The 17,363-nt window shown below is 40.6% G+C and overlaps 1 protein-coding gene across 1 annotated transcript; it reads right to left on the reverse strand.

Moving 5' to 3' along the window:
• Positions 1-1,675: 1,675 nt before the first annotated feature.
• On the reverse strand, positions 1,676-5,577 carry CFL2 (cofilin 2). Its single transcript, XM_058738796.1, has 4 exons — positions 5,421-5,577; positions 4,038-4,345; positions 3,846-3,922; positions 1,676-3,763 (listed from the first exon to the last, which is right to left on the reverse strand). The coding sequence occupies exons 1-4, from the start codon at positions 5,421-5,423 to the stop codon at positions 3,651-3,653; spliced, it is 501 nt and encodes a 166-aa protein (XP_058594779.1). The 5' UTR covers positions 5,424-5,577; the 3' UTR covers positions 1,676-3,650.
• Between the last annotated feature and the right edge of the window lie 11,786 nt (positions 5,578-17,363).

Consider the following 17,363-nt stretch of genomic DNA (forward strand, 5'->3'; position numbering starts at 1 on the left):
AGGTGATTAGATAAATTTCAAGTGCTGTGGGAAATACAAAGGACTACATAAATCTATGATATTAATAATAAATAGTCACAGGTTTTCAACAACATGGCTTATGAATTTATGACAAGTATTCCAAACCAGTATTTCTAAATTTACTTCCTCTCTTATTTTTTACTTCACAATTATTTGGGGGAAAAAATTAGTAACTGATTGGTTACATGTGAAAAAGAAAACTACACTAAAAAGATTAATAGCAGTCAACAAACATCAATTCAGAGGCTACACTTTACTACTGAAAAACAGATGCTACATATCAGCTAATTAATCCTTAAACTATAAGATTAAGTGGAATAGTTACAAAATGAAGAGGTTCAAAGACTTACAATAAATCTTATTTTTAAATGGTTATCTACTTAACCAAATTACTATGTTTAGATAACATTTTCCAAAAACATTTCCATATTAGATCCTCTACAATGAGGTATGATAGATTATCGTCATTCTCATGTTATGGTTAAGAAACTGAGGCTCAGAAAGATTAATTTGCCCAACTGCATTAGGATAAGAAATTGAAATAGAGGGATGACTCCCCAATGTAAAAGGAAAAAAGCAATTTGGATATTCTAGAGCAAAAGAAAAGCCTCAGATCTCTTTATTGCCTGAGATGAGACAGAGCATTTACAAATTCGAACTGTCTGAAAAGCAATATTCGTTGGAGCTTGCTTACACATCTCTGATTAATATTCACCAAAAAATGAATATTCATGTTTGTTTGATCTCAAACTATTATTAAATTTGCAAGCAAAAATAGGACCTATGAAGAGCAGAACCAGATTATTTTCTCAGAGTGGAAAACCTAACGAAGGGTGTTCTCAACCCTTCTATGATTGACCATTGCTGAGATTATTCCTTAATAAGGAAGCACTTAATTTTCTCCCAAAACTCACTTGCTAGATTCCATAAATTAGCTGCTATAAAAGATCTATATCAGAAAAACTCAAACATAGTAAGAGGCTTTTCTTTCAATCTACTAAAAGCCACATTTTAGATAATGATTGAAAACAACAGCTGATGACAGCCAGTTTGGGACAAATGCCAACTGTTCCCATTTGTCCAAAAATGTTAAAACTGCTATAACACTAAGTTTTCAAAGAATACTGGTATCTGTAAATGAGAAAGTATATCAACTAAAACCCTAAAAAAAGACTAAAGGTGCCTCTTTGATCTGCAACATCAGTTTTTAAAATTTTAGTGTTCTGAAGTATAAGTAAACACATCTCAACAGCTTTATATATTTTCATACATTTTATTTTTTTAAACACTTATAATTTTGCAAGCTAGCAGTAAAATATTGCCCTCAATATTTTACTAATTAGCACCGTATACCTTTTAAAGCTAACTGGAACATTGTTTCATTGTAAATGATTGTAAAATAAAATCATTTCAAATGCCAAATTAGTCTCAAGTAACATGTGAACCATTAATTTTATCATTATTTTTGGCTCTATGCACAAAGATGTATTTCAAAGATGAACTCAGTTCTGTCAGTCTAACAAATCAAAGTACCACAGTTTAAAGCAATAATCTCTGAAATTATTACTACACGAGGCATATAAGAAAGTTGGTAAGTCAGCTATAAAAACAAACAGTACTACGTAACTTATTTAAAGTCCCTTATTTTTTTAGAAGAATGAGAAAAATAATGAAAATTCTAAGAATCAGTTACATATACGGTTCAGTATATGTCAGTATTCTCATACTTTCCTTATGAGTTCAGCCTTACCAAAAAACCATCAAAATGTCCAGGATAACTCAAAGGGACAGCTGGAAGCCTGAAATAAGATAGCTCAGTGCAAAAGATCCCAAGCCATTCATATAATTTTAAATGGAAGCCTAAACATTTAAGTCCTACTTTTGTTTTCACCTTTAAAAATCTTCTTATAATATGGGAAAATACCTAATTGTACTCAAGTTACTAACACATGTTAAAAAAAAAAAGGAAGAATTTTTGTTTCCTGTTTTCTGATAAGAGCATTCTTCAGAGCTATGGGGTTAAGTTCCAAGCCACGATTGACTGCTTACTAGCATGCCTGTTTTGCATACCAGTAGAATCAAGTCCAGTTTTGCCATTTGTGGATAACTATGACAAGATACAAAAGCATGTGTTTGCCATAAATAGCTCTGGCTAACAGCAAACTGCTCACACTGAGCAGATCAAATTCTCTATAAGGAGAGCAGTCTGGACCACAGCCAAATCTCACTACTAATACTTAAGATTGCTACATCATTTTTTTCCCCCAATTTGCAAGATGTATTAAGAAATAATAGCTGAAATGAAAGGTCCTAAACACGAGAAGTATTATTAACTTTTAAAGGACATTTTATAAATTACTTTCATCATGACCAAATATGCAGTTAAGAGCTTCCTGCTTCTACTACTCAGTTACTTAGAAACGTAAACGTGAATTAAAAAATAACTACCCTAATTTATCCAGAAAACAAATCTGGTATTGAAGAATATTTATGTCAAAGTGCAAAAAATAACTTCTGATCTTCATATTAACATATAAGGAAATAAATAAACTAATGTTTATAAAAGTGTCCCTCTGTAACAATATTTTCTATTTGTTGGCTTTAGGATAGAATATTTTTTAAACTCAACAAACTGGAAAATATCATGCATGAATGTTGTACAAAAAAATTCTTAAATGACCAGTGCAAAGATTAGTAATAGCTGTTTACTCTAAAAGTTGCTTCACATAACATTTTGCAAAATGTCCAAGGAAAACAAGGCAACGTTCTGTAATATGCCACAATTTTTATTGCGACGTGGCCATTTTTGTGAGGGTAGGGAGTTTGATCTCAAAAACAATGTTCCATTTAAGGCTCTTTTATACAGAAATTGCCATCATGACTGATATTCAAAATATTTTTAGTGTTGCAAAACTTACATGGTAAACATAAACTCCTACACTTATTCAGTAGTGTACACTCAATGGAAAACAAAAAGGCATTAACAGCTGTTTCTTTTAAGATATGCAGGTAACAGGAATGAATACTGAGGTACCAGGATAAGTTGATGACACCGTTAACAAAACCTAATTGGCATTCCTTTTGGGGGAGGGAAGGTGAGTTAAACTCATTACAAAAAAAGTGCTTTCAATGCATAGTGTTATATCTGTGCTGCCATGTCACAAAAATAGGCTTGCCAAGGCAGGTGAGGTGTATGAATGCTCGAGCCTCACAAAACTGCAATCAAGTGCAACTATAAATAATACTGAATAAAGTTTACCATCTGACCAGTGGATAATACTTTCAAGGCATTCAATCAGCTTACCCTTTGCAGTATTCTAAGCTATTCACATTGACAATCACTTTCATTGTAGTGCTTGCTGCAAAGGAGGCAAATAACCAGTTGTTTTGGCTAAAATATGACGGGAAGGCATTCCTTGGGTTCTACATAAAAGTAACAGTATTAAACAGTCTAATGGCAATCACTGATAGGCTGCTTACATGAATGGTATTTCCTTCATTCACTGTATTGGAAGGACCCAGTGGGAAGAGAAAAAAAAACAAAAACAAAAAACACCTAACACTATTTCAATTGATTGAGCTGGAGAAATGGAAGCTCCTTAAGATCCAGATGGCACTTGACTGGCATTTTATAAGGGTTTTCCTTCAAGTGAAACTACTACGTTGCCTCCCAATTTCTCTCCAAGTGTTGAACGGTCCTTTATATCATCCAAGCCATTTACTTGCCATTCATGTTTAATACCTAAAAAGGAAAAACATGATAGCATTAAATCTTATAATAAAGAAAGAGTAATTCCTTTGCACAAAATTTTTAACGTTTGTACCTGTAAATTTCTTTTTAATGGCATCTTTAGAGCTAGCATAAATCATCTTGCTTTTTAAAGGTGCACTCTCAGGAGCCCTACAGAAAAAAAAAAATCGTTGAATCCCACTTAAAAGAATAACAAAGGCAAAACTGACTATGTTAACAACAATCCTTGCATTTTAAAAGTACTTTTTCTTTTGTTTTTACACACCAGAATATAAATACTAGGTCTTCTTTCTTAGACTCTTTTGTTTCGTATGTGGCATCGTACAAAGCATATCGGCAATCATTCAGAGGTAGCAACTTCACAAAAGATGTGTAGGGGTCCTCTACAGTATCACCAATGTCACCCACCAAGATCTGCTTTGCTTCCTCTACAATTATTTGTCTTTTGTCATCGCTTAAACAGAAGAGAACGGCTTTCTTTCTTTTTTTGATCTCCTCTTGTGTAGAAGATTTTCTTACTTTCATATCATTAAAAACTTTGATGACTTCATCATTCACTGTAACTCCAGAAGCCTGAAATAAAAAAAGAACAGTAATTCAGAACAAGTATTCTGGTTTTAACCAAAATTACTGTTTGCCTAGAGAGGATTCACTTTAATCTGGACACCAAAAATTGCATCCTACAGTACAAGCAGTCCAGTCAGATCTGCCACATTTTAAGTAGCAGTGTATGAGATACACCCAAAGGATTCTAGCTCATCCTGTCCCATTCATCCTTTTTAAAGGGGTTTGGAGGTTGAAGTAAATGGAAGGTAGAGGGAAAGGGACAAATACAAGCTGTTCCATCCCTGAAATGTTTCCTATTTCATTGGGTGATGTCAGAGCTTCAGGAGCAGCAGCAAAAATACCTTCTGTATTGTGTCAACTCTGCAGGCCTTAAAAAAACACTTTTGGATTTCAGTTAAAGCTTCTACTATTTTTTTTTTCTTTAAAGTCATCCTAGCCAGTGCCGTTTCCTCATAAGGAAAGAGAATCAAGTGTGAACTCCAATCCGCCCACGGCTACAACATAATTGCCTCACAGTTCAAACGCCGACACTTAAAAACTAACGGAGCTAGTGTAAAAGCTTTTTACGGCGACAAAGCATTTTTAAAAGCGTTTTCTCACCTCCTGAACTCCTCTTAGGGGTTTTATTACAGGGCACCGAGACCCTTAACCGAAAGTCTTCAGCAAGGGCTTTGAGGCACATACCAATTTTAGAGACGAGCGCTGAGTAAAATAAGGAAGCCCCGCGCAAACACGGCGTGCGCGGGATGAGCCCCGCGCCGCCGGCCGCCGCTCCCAGTATCCCGACCTCTCCAGAAGGCGCCTGTCCGACTTAGGCCCCGACCCCCCGACCCACGCGCGCGCCCACCTCGCCCTCAGGAATCCGAAAAGCGGCAGGGCCTGGCCTGACGACGGGCGGGTAGGCCGGCCGGGTGGCTGGAGAGAAAGCAGCGGGGCCGGACGCAGCGCAGGAGCCCCCACCTTTAAGGCCTAAATCAGGTTAAAATGGCGGCCTCACTCCCAGGGTCCTGCAAGGCCGTGCGAGGGTTTTTGCTCGACGCGTCCCCGCTCCCAGCCCCCCGGGCCGGCGCGCCCACCTTACCATAGTGTCCGCGGCTGTGGCTGCGGCGGCGGCGGCGGCTCCGTCTCCGGCTCTGTGGCACTGGTAGGAGGAGAGGGAGGGGCGGGCGGCCAGCGGCGAGTGCGGGGCACGCCGGGAGCTGCAGCCCGAGAGGCGGAGGCGGCGGCGGTGGCTGGGGGGCTGCAGGCGGCGGGCGGCGGGCGGGGCAGTCACGTGGACACGCCCCGGGCCGGCCCTTCCGCCTCCCGGCCCCGCCCGCGTCCTCGACCTGACCCCGGCGCGCGCGCCTTGCGGGCCTGGCCGGCTGCGCGGCTGTGGCTAGGGCCCGGGGGCCTGGCAGAGCCGCCTCCGGCCCGGGCCACCACCCGTTAGCCGGCCCGGGAAGGCGCTCGGCTCCCCGAGGGGCGCTGCTCTCGGGATTGGGCGCTGACGAGGGGAACGGTGGTCCAAGGTGTCTTTCTTTTATTCACCTGTGGTTTCCACCGAAGGGGTTAGAGTCCAGTGTTTTGAGGCATTTTGGAAAACCCACTTGAGATGCTGTGAATTGTTTCGATTTCCTTCCTCCAGTTAAATGAGAATAAACACTAGGGGGGCGGGAGGGTTACCCCAGTTGACTTAATTACTCAGCAAAAACAAAATGATAAACAGAAGTGGAAAATCACTTTCCCCAAGTCTGTGGTTGACATAATAACAACGGGGGGAAATCGGGTAGTAACATCCCTTGGTAATATCGTTTTGTATATTAGACTCATAGGATATGGATGTATTCTCTGCTGGTAGTCTTTTCTTCATGAAGCCCCGGCTGTGACAGCTGACATCAAATAAATGGACCCAAGAGTAGAGATTCCTCCTCCTTGGCAATCACAACCTCTTCTATCAATGCCATGTAACTGAGCCAAGACTCTTCTCTAAACCTTTTTGTTACTTACACATGTGTCCCATTTATCAAAGAAAAAATTGTCACTTTATACTTGAGGAAAATTTTCATAAAAATTTAATGTTTCATGAGTTTATATGAAAATACTGTATTATCAGTGAAACACTTTATGTGCTTATCTGTAATGAATGTTTAATAAAGTGTTAAACTATTTGGGGTTGATTTTGTATGCTGCCTTTTCTCCTAAAGTTTGACGATTTCTTCCTTACTCCCTTCATTTGTAAAATTGGTAAACTAAATTTAAAGCTCTGATCAATAGTTAAACTTACTTTGTGAAAAAGACTTGCACTAAAAAAAGCACATTTATTTTTGCCTAAAACTGTTGGGAAGAAAATCATAAGTCCAGATACACCTTGATACAGACTAAGCCAGAAGTGCAGTGCACAGGCAAGAACTTTGGGCTGGGAGTTGGGAGACTTGGGGATTAATCTTGGCACTGCCCCTATCTTTGTAACCTTGAAGGGCTTTCTACCCAGAAGACCTCACATACTTCATCTGTAAAACAAACTCTCATTGGGGTGCCTGAGTGGCTCCGTCAGTTAAGTGGCCGACTTCAGGTCAGGTCATGATCTCACAGTCCGTGAGTTCAAGCCCCACGTCGGGCCCTGTGCTGACAGCTCAGAGCCTGGATCCTGCTTTGGATTCTGTGTCTACCTCTCTCTCTGCCCCTCCCCTGCTCGTGCTCAGTCTCATTCTATCTCTCTCTCTCTCAAAAATAAATAAAACATTAAAAAAATTGTTTTTTTTTTTTAAATAAAAAAAACAAACGAACTCTCATTAAATTATCCTTAAAGTCCTTTCCAGCTTTGGGGCACCTGGACGGCTCAGTTGGTTAAGTGTCTGACTCCGGCTCAGGTCATGATCTCACAGTTGGTAGGTTTGAGCCTCTCATAGGGCTCTGTGCTGTCAGCACAGAACCGGCCGGGATTCTTTCTCTCCCTCATTCTCTGCCCATTCCTTGCTAGCTCTCTCTCTCTCAAAATAAATAAACTTAAAAAAAAAAAGTACTTTCCACCTTAAAATTCAGTTTCCTAGTATACCAGTGTTTCTCAGGAAATGGTGTATATATATTTCAGGATTAAGTAAGTTTAAGGACGGAAAATCATAACAAGAGGGGATTATGCCCTAGTTTGTGTGATAAATCCTTGTGTGTAAAATTTAACATACTTTAAGTGGAGCATGTTAGGCATTGCCCAGCAAATGTAGACCTAATTTTTATGTCCACAGCTTGTGTTTCTCTTTTCTTTTTTCTTTTTATTTTTTTAACATTTATTTATTTTTGAGATAGAGAGAGACAAAGCATGAACGGGGGAGGGTCAGAGAGAGGGAGGCACAGAATCTGAAACAGGCTCCAGGCTCTGAGCTGTCAGCACAGAGCCCGATGCGCGGCTTGAACTCACTGACCGTAAGATTACGACCTGAGCCAAAGTCGGCCGCTTAACCGACTGAGCCACCCAGGCGCCCCTTGTGTTTCTTTTCTTAATGGAAAGATTGACTTAGTTTAGAGACAAAATTGAGAAGAAATTTCCCATTGTCCAAGCATGAATCCCAAGCAAGTGGATAACAGCACTTCATATTTAGCTGGTACTTTATAGTTGGTGAAACTGTTGGGGAAGAAAAATTTTCCTTTGCCCTTCAAGGTCTTCTGGCTGGTCAGAAATCAGATTGACAAGAGACAGATTAACAGAGGAAAGTAAAATTTCATTTTGTACGTAAGGGGAATCCAAATAAACATGAGATTCCAGGGACACCCGGGTGGCTCATTTGGTTAAGTGTCTGACTCGTGGTTCAACTTAGGTCATGATCTTGACTGATGAAGTTTTGCAGTGATGGTGGGGTTTGTGGGGTTGAGAGTCAACAGCCAAGAAAGAATTCTTGAAGATATCTTTGGTGCAAAAAGGTGATTTTATTGGGGCACCTGGGTGGCTTAGTCAGTTAAGCATCTGACTTAGACTCAGGTCATGATCTCACCATTCATGGGTTAGAGCCTCTCATTAGGCTCTGTGCTGACAGCTCAGAGCCTGGAGCCCGCTTCAGATTCCGTGTCTCCCTCTCTCTCTCTGTCCCTCCCTGGCTCCTGCTTTGTCTCTGTCTTTAAAAAATAAATAAACGTTAAAAAAAATGTGATTTTATTAAAGCACGGGGACAGGACCAATCGGCAGGAAGAGCAGCACTGACCTTGTGAAGGGTAACTGGTTATATACCATGGATTTGGGAAGGGTAAAGTGAAAAGGGAAGTTTCTAAAGAGACTTTCATATGCTAAAGACTCACAGATTACTGGAGGCCTAGCTATTGTCAAACTAAGGTTGTTTTTTCCTTTAGCAAAGCATTAACATTAAGACAGTAGGCAGCACTATCAACAATAGCCAAAGTATGGAAAGAGCCCAAATCTCCATCAATGGATGAGTGGTTAAAGATGTGGTATATATATATATATATATATATATATATATATATATATATATATACACACACAATGGAGTTTTACTCAGCAATCAAAAAGAATGAAATCTTGCCATTTGCAACTACATGGATGGAACTAGAGGGTATTATGCTAAGCGAAATTAATCGGAGAAAGATGAATATCATATGACTTCACTCATATGAGGACTTTAAGACACAGAACAGATGAACATAAGGGAAGGGAAGCAAAAATAAAATAAAAACAGGGAGGGGGACAAAACATAAGAGACTCTTAAATATGGAGAACAAACTGAGGGTTACTGGAGGGGTTGTGGGGGTGTGGGCTAAATGGGTAAGAGGCATTAAGGAATCTACTTCTGAAATCATTATTGTACTATATGCTAACTAACTTGGATGTAAATTAAAAAAAAAAAAAAAAAAAGACAGTAGGGAGTTCCTGGAGAAAGTTTTACTCTGCCTGCCTCAAGTATTTGCCAATGGGCTGCAGGTTATAAGGAAATTTAACTTTACCTGCCATTTCCTTCTTGCCTTTGTTCCCCATATCACTATGGAGGGGTGATGTTGGGGTTCCAGGAAAACTGAGTCTCCAGGTTTCTGGAGATTAGGCTATTGATAAGATTGCCTTAGTCTTGTAATTTACTAAGATATTTGTAAACTGATGGAGACTCATGTCCTGCATGACTGTGATCCCTATCAGTTAGCCATTTGTTTTCTGTCCTTTCCTTTGTTCTTGGGCAGCCAGGAGTGCCTGACGGATGTCACACAGATCCCACCTGGGCAGGGCGGGAGGGGGTGCTAGGCAGGCTGGGGGCAAAACACAAGCTAGGAAGGAAGAAAAGAAGGAAGGAAGGAAGTGAAGGAAGGAAGGAAGGAAGGAAGGAAGGAAGGAAGGAAGGAAGGAAGGAAGGAAGGGCAGGTAAAATTAAATTTCCTTACAATCTGTAGCCCATTGACAAATACTTGAGGCAAATACAGAGTATAACATTTCTCCAGGAACCCCCTACCATCCTAATGTTAATGCCTTACTTGAGGAAGAAAAAAAAAAAAAACCCTTAGCTTGACAATAGCCAGGTCTCAGGTATCTTAGGAGTCCTCTTTAGCATATCAAAGTCCCTCTGGAGGCCTCCCTTTTGACTTTACCTCCCCCAAATTCTTGGTACTTAATAAGCCACTCTTCACAACCCTGGTGCAGCTCTTCCTGCCCATGGGTCCTGTCCCTGTGCTCTAATAAAATCACCTTTTTGCACCAAAGACATCTTCAAGAATTCTTTCTTGGCCATCGGCTCCGGACACCCCACCATCACCCCAAAACCTCATCAATGTCATGGTTCGTGGGATTGAGCCCCGCATAGGCTCTGTGCTGACAGCGTGGAACCTGCTTGGGATTCTCTCTTCCCTCTCCACCCCTCCCTGCTCACACGTGTGTGCTCTCTCTCTCACTCTCTCTTTCTGTCTCTCAAAATAAATAAATAAACATTAAAAACAAACATGAGATTCCAAAGGTAAGTCAGGCAAAATAAAGTATATGTGTTATTTTGTTTTATTTTATTTTATTTTATTTTATTTTATTTTATTTTAAGTAAGCTCTATGCCCAATGTGAGGCTTGAACTCATAACCCTGAGATCAAGAGTCACATGGCCTGTGGACTGAGCTAGTCAGGTGCCCCAAAATGAGGTATATATGTCATACTGAACTAAGGAGGAGAACTCTGGAACTTCAAAGGAAAGGAAGACAATTCACAGAAAGAAAGGAAAGAGTAAATATTTGGTAAAATTATTTTTGCTGGGCCATCCAGAAATAATGGGACATAGAGAGGACTTTGATCAAATAGGCCTCGCTATCTCCCATCCCTAGTTCATATTTTAATGCTGTTATCTGTGGTGATAGCTCTCTTCCTAGAGTAGGTTCTCTATCTAAACTCCTTCAGGCGGTTGGAGGGGAAGCTCAGAATTTTTTCTTGAGTCTTTTGGGCCTTGGTTACTTTCATCTCAAAATAATCTGCATGCCAAAGTGGCACATCTTGGGGCTACTCTTTCTGAATGCCTACAAAATCTTTCGCTTTCTTTCTCTCTCTTGAAGTTCCACAGAAATCATGGAGAAAGGATCCCCAGTGCTCTAAACACTTGCTTTGTCTGGGTATCACGAACTCCTCTCCTTACTGGACTCTCCCTCTCAGGGCCTCCCTCCCTCCTTAGCCTTGAAATTTGAAGACAAGAGATTCCCCAGAAGCTACAATCTGACAGAGACCAGGTCTGGGGACACAGGAATCTAGATTAGATATCAGAATGTCTCCCATCAAAACTGGGAATTCCAAAGATGTTAGTCACTCCCAGCTGTGACATCAAACCCTCTCCGAACTCCGCCTCCCACTGAACCACGCCCTTGGCAGAGTTGATATTTTCTATATACTAGGATTCTTTTCCTCAAGATATTTTCATCTTTGCACATATTGTGTTGTAATAGTTTGTTTATGTGTTCTGCCACCCTGCTAGACTATAAATTCCTTAGGGATCTGAGTCCTACTCAATCTTTGACTTTCTGGAATCTGGAATACAGTAGGTGCTCGATTATAATGAAGTAATACATTTAAGATGCTTTAGTGCTAGAAAGAGAACAAAAAGGAAGCTCTTCGAGATTGTGAGGTCTTTCTATGGGCCCTTGTGAGGCCTGCATTAGAACCTCAGGGCTAGCAACAACTCCTCTTCATGCCTATTGATTATAACCAGAACCTACCACCACTTGGTATAGGAACGGCATTACCAAGCATTGCTGCGTGAATTTTGGTCCATGTGTCGTGGAGGGATCTGAGTGTCAGACATCGTGTGTATTAGTTTCCTGTGGCTGCTGTAACAAATTAGCATGAATTTAATGGCTTTAAAAAATATAAGTTTACTGTCCTACAGTTCCAGAGGTCAGAAGTCAGAAATGAGTCCTACAGGGCTAGAATCAAGGTGATGGCAGTACTACTTGCTTTTGAAGGCTATAAGAAGAGAATCTGTTTCCTTGCCTTATCTAGCTTCAAGAGGCTGCCCACATTCCTTGGTTTATGGCCCCCAGACAGCTTCAGTCTTCACATTTCCCTCTCTCTCTTTTTTTTAATGTTTATTTATTTTTGAGAGAAAGAGTGCAAGCAGGGGAGGGGCAGAGAGAGAGGGAGACACAGAATCTGAAGCAGGTTCCAGGCTCTGAGTTGTCAGCACAGAGCCTGATGCAGGACTCAAACTCATGAATAGTGAGATCATGACCTGAGCCCAAGTCAGATGCTTAACCAGCTGAGCCACCCAGGCCCCCAGTCTTCACATCTCTGATTCTCTGAATCTGTCTCCTGCCTCCCTCTTTCACTTCTGAGGACCACTGTGATTATTTTGGACCCAATGGATAATTTAGGATAATCTCCTAGCTCAAAATCATTAACTTAATCACATCTACAAAGTCTCTTTTGCTATGTAAGGTAACATATTCACAGGTTCTGGAACTTCACGTGGGGACATCTTTTGGGGGATATTACAGAAAAAGAAACAGCAAGTCCCAGATGTAGTCATTTGTCCCCCCACCTCCCACGGCAACAAACTAAAATTTATTTACAGTTTCAACCTATCCAGGAATGTGACCTTTGAAAAGCTGATCAGAAATTTTCTGATCAGCACTAGTGAGGCAGTCTGCATGATACAAACCCTGCCGTGCCCTTCCCACCCACTCCTGCCAAAAGAAGATGACCTGGCCTGAAACAAACCTTTCTTTTGCTAATGACTCCCTTGCCCCACTTTCCTTCCAATTAAAAACCTCCCACTTTGTACAACCGGTCTGAACATCTCTGTACTTGCTGGAGGGATGCTGCCTGGTTCATGAATCATTTCATAAAACCAGTTAGATCTTCAAACTTACTTGATTGAATTTAATTTTTTAACAGGGGCCATTATTCTATCTCCCACACCACATCTGTTCTCTTTAGCAACTTCAAGCCCAAGCAAATAACTAACAGGTGGGACAGAAGAATCCTAACCAATCCAGTACTAGAACTCACATCTAAGCTGTAATTTTCCATTCGCAGGACCGCACGTGGATGGCAGCAACACACAACTGTTAGGAACTAAGTGAGAATGACCTCAGGGACGATGGATCTAAATGGAATCTCAGCTCTGACTCATGGTAGTGGTGCAATCTTGGGCCATTTATTTAACTTCTCTAAGGCTGTTTCCTCATGTGTAAAATGGGGATTATGTTACCTCTCTGAATTATGGTGAGGATCAGGTGAGATTGTGTATGTAAAGCTCCTTCCAGTACAGGCAAAGGAACCCTAAAGGCCATTGTTAGCACCAGTGTGGAGTGCAGGTGGGGAACCCCAATGATGGGGTTCAGGGTAGGCCACCCCAAATTACTCCACTTTAGCACATTGATTATTTAAAATTTTTTTTGATGTTTATTTATTATTTAAAAAATTTTTTTAATGTTTATTTATTTTTGAGACAGAGAGAGACAGAGCACAAACAGGGGAGGGTCAGAGAGAGAGGGAGACACAGAATCTGAAGCAGGCTCCAGGCTCTGAGCTGTCAGCACAGAGCCCGATGCGGGGCTCGAACTCACAGACCGTGAGGTCATGACCTGAGCTGAAGTCGGACGCTTAACCAACTGAGCCACCCAGGCGCCCCATGTTTATTTATTTTTAAGAAAGACAGAGTCTGAGCAAGGAAGGGTCAAAGAGAGGGAGACACAGAATCCTGAGGCAGGTTCCAGGCTCTGAGCTGTCAGCACAGATCCCAATGCAGGGCTCAAACTCATGAATAGTGAGATCATGACCTGAGCCAAAGTCGGACACTTAACCGACTGAGCCACCCAGGTACCCCGGCATGTTGATTATTTTAAATTAAAGTGACTTAAGAACATCCAGTACAAACAGCACACTCCAATCCTTCTCTGTGCCCCAAAAGCAGGAAATACATTTCCCATGTGAAAGGTACCCTTCCTGTGTGAGGAGGTGAAGAGACATCCTTATCACCAGAGATAGGGAATTCAGGGCCAAGAAAGCTGTATAAACAGCCCTTGTTACTTCCTTACTAGCTTACTGCCCAAGCTCAAATTTCTTTGTCTTGTTAATTCCTCACACATTTATTATTTCTTTGTCTAAAAGGGATAGAAGCTGCCTGCTTTGAGCTTCACATTTCTATGAGCTCTTGTGTGTAAGAAATTAAATGTTTCTTTTCTTGTTAATATGTTTTTTTTTTAATGTTTATTTATTTTTGAGAGAGAGAGAAAATGACCAGGGGAGGGGCAGAGAGAAAGGGAGACACAGAATCTGAAGCAGATCCAGGCTCTGTGCTCTTAGCACAGAGCCTAATGTGGGGCTCGAACCCACGAACTGGACGGTAAGATCATGACCTGAGCCAAAGTCAGATGCTTAAGCAACTGAGCCACCCAGGCACCCCTCTTGTTAATTTATTTTATGTCCATTTAATTATTAGGCCAGCCAAAGAATCTTGAACGGGAGAAAGGAAATTTTCCTCTTCTACATCAACTCACAGGCAACAGTCATGAAACAATGCCAGGCTTCATGGGTACTAATATATAAGGCTCTGCTTAAGTATGTTTATTCAAGATTCCTTAGAAAATTGGAAAAGTGAACATCCCCTACTGCATATTCTCCCAAGAAACAAGCTAGACAGGGTTTCCGTGGTATGTAAATGTTTAGAATAATTTTTTAATTACTATCGAAGCCATTGAATCTGGAAGATTATGCAGCCCCACTCACTGTCAAGACACATCACACTTGTCTCCCACAGCCACTTCCCGACAAAGACAAATGTAAGCATAAAGACGGTCACCACTTCAAAATGTACCTTTCTACCCACATGCCTTCTTTATTCTGACATATCCTTCCTAACCCACGCCTGAGTGAGAAGACTGGTAAGGAGGCAAGTCATGTATTTTTCTAAATTCAAGTTGGAACTTTGAATAAGAAAATAAACATAGTGGGAGATGGTGTGTCAGAGTCTGATCCGTGTGACTCACTCTCTCATCCACAAAACTCACTTTGGGTCTTACATGTCTCATTTCTTGTTCTTTCTAACTTAGGAACATGACCTCACAGTAAAGGAACTTAGCATTAGCTCATGTGACGAGGCAATGAGGTAGAGTAGCAGCAGTGAAATGCGGGAAGTAGTAAAATATTGTTTGAAGCAGTTGCAAACTCTACATTTATAGATGCTACTTTCAATTTATTAACTCACAGACACATTTATCAGATCCACCTACCAGTGATTTACTATTAATTGGATCATGATAATAAGTAGCAGCTGGTTACCTAAATTATACAACCATACAAAAACAACACCTGAGAAAAACGTGTGAGTAATTTAAGGTGGAAATCCTTTGGTTACAAAAGTTGTAGATTTTTTAATCATAGAAAATCAGACAGACATGAAAAGCATTACATACGAAAACTATATGTTAACAGACATGGATAAGAGTAGGCAAGAGATCAAAAACTAAATCAAGAATGTCAAAAGCTTACTCAGTCACCCATCTCTTTGTTTCATTTATTGAGCACGTCTGCTAGAAGCTGAGAATGCAAAGATAAAAATAACATAATTCCTGCCTTGAAGAGTGAGTTCTGTGAGACTATAGCAAGGAAGCCAATGTCTATGGAACTATTGCATACCATATGGCTTGCATGGGTTGGGAGCACAAAAGTGGACCACCAGCTCAGTCTGGAGTGAGTTGGGTCCAAAGGGACAGGTGAGAGTTCACTATGCAGATAGGGTAAGGGCATTCAAAGCAGAGGGAACCTAATGCACAAAGCCACAGCAGTGTGAGTGAAGCATAAGAAACCCCAGGTAGTTTGCGATACTGGAGCCCCTACACTGGGTAAGGGATGAAGTGGAGTGGTATGGAAGTACCAGCTCTTATGAGCCTTGTGTTCAATCTCACAGTCAGAATTTTATTCTGCAGGCAGTGAGGGAGACAACAAAGATTTTTCAAATATGTTTTTTTAATTTAATTTTTTAAGTGTTTATTCATTTTGAGAGAGAGAGAGAGAGAGAGAAAGAGAGTGTGAGCAGGGGAGGGGCAGGGAGAGAGGAAGAGAGAGAGAATCCCAAGCAAGCTCCGCACCGTTAGTGCAGAGCCCAATGTGGGGCTCAGTCTCATGAACCATGAGATCATTACCTGAGCCAAGATCAAGAGTCAGATTCTTAACCGACTGAGCCACCCAGGCTCCCCAGTACTTCATTCTTTTTTTATGGTCAACCAATATTTGGTTGCACAGATATAACACATTTCCTTTATCCATTCATTAGCTGATGGTGGCCTTTCAGCTGTTTGCACTTTTTGGCTATTGTGAATAATGCTTTCATAAACATTCATGTCCAAATTTTTGTGTGAACATATATTTTCATTTCTATGGGGTATATACCTGAGAGTGGAATTACTGGGTCATATGGTAATTTCACGTTTAAAATTTTGGGGAGCTGCCAAACTTTTCCAAAGTGGCCACACATTTTGCAACCTCATTCGCGATGTTCCAATTTCTCTACATCCTTAACAACAATTGTTACTGTTTGTCTTTTTTAAGTCATCCTACTGATTGTGAAGTGGTACCTCATTGTGGTTTTGATTTGCATTTCCCTTATGGCTAATTGTATTGAGCATCTTTTCACGTGCTTATTGGTCATTTGTATATCTTTGGAGAAATGTCTGTTAATATCTTCAGTTCAGTTTTTAAAAATTGGTTACTTGTCTTTTTATTGGGTTGTAAGAGTTCTTTTTTTTTTAATTTTTAAAAATGTTTATTTATTTATTTTTGAGAGAGAGAGAGAGAGAGAGAGACAGAGAGACAGAGAGACTGCACATGAGCAGGAAATGAGCAGAGAGAGAGGAAGACACAGAATGTGAAGCAGGCTTCAGGCTCTGAGCTGTCAGCGCAGAGCCCTACGCGGGGCTTGAACTCATGGACCGTGAGATCATGACCTGAGCTGAAGCCAGATGCCTAACCAACTGAGCCACCCAGGCACCCCGAGAGTTCTATATATATTTTGAATACAAGTGCCTTATAAGATGTATGACTTATGAAAAAATTTCTCTCATTCTGTGGGTTGCAGGTTGTCTTTTCAGTTTCTTAATGATGTCCTTGGAAGCAGGAAACTTTGACATTTTGATGAAGTCTAGTTTACCTCGTTCTTTTGTTGCTTGTGCTTTTGTCATTATATCTAAGAAACCATCACCTCATCTATGTTTATAAAGATTCTCTTCCATTTTTTCCCTAAGAATTTTGTAACTCCTGTTTTAGTTTTTAATTTTATTTTAGAAAGAGAGAGCATGTGACTGGGGAGAGGAGCAGAGAGAATCCTTTTTTTAAAATAAATAAATAAATAAATTAGTTTTTTAATTTACATCCAAGTTAGTTAGCATGTAGTGCAATAATGATTTCAGGAGTAGAATCCAGTGATTCATCTCCTACATATAACACCCAGTGCTCATCCCAACAAGTGTCTTCCTTAATGCTCCTCACCCATTTAGCCCATCCCCCCAAACAACCCCTCTAGTAACTCTGTACTCTGTATTGAAGAGTCTGGTATGTTTTGTCCCCCTTCTTGTTTTTATATTATT

Source organism: Neofelis nebulosa, chromosome 7 (assembly GCF_028018385.1).
Source record: "Neofelis nebulosa isolate mNeoNeb1 chromosome 7, mNeoNeb1.pri, whole genome shotgun sequence".
In the NCBI taxonomy this organism is placed as follows: domain Eukaryota; kingdom Metazoa; phylum Chordata; class Mammalia; order Carnivora; family Felidae; genus Neofelis; species Neofelis nebulosa.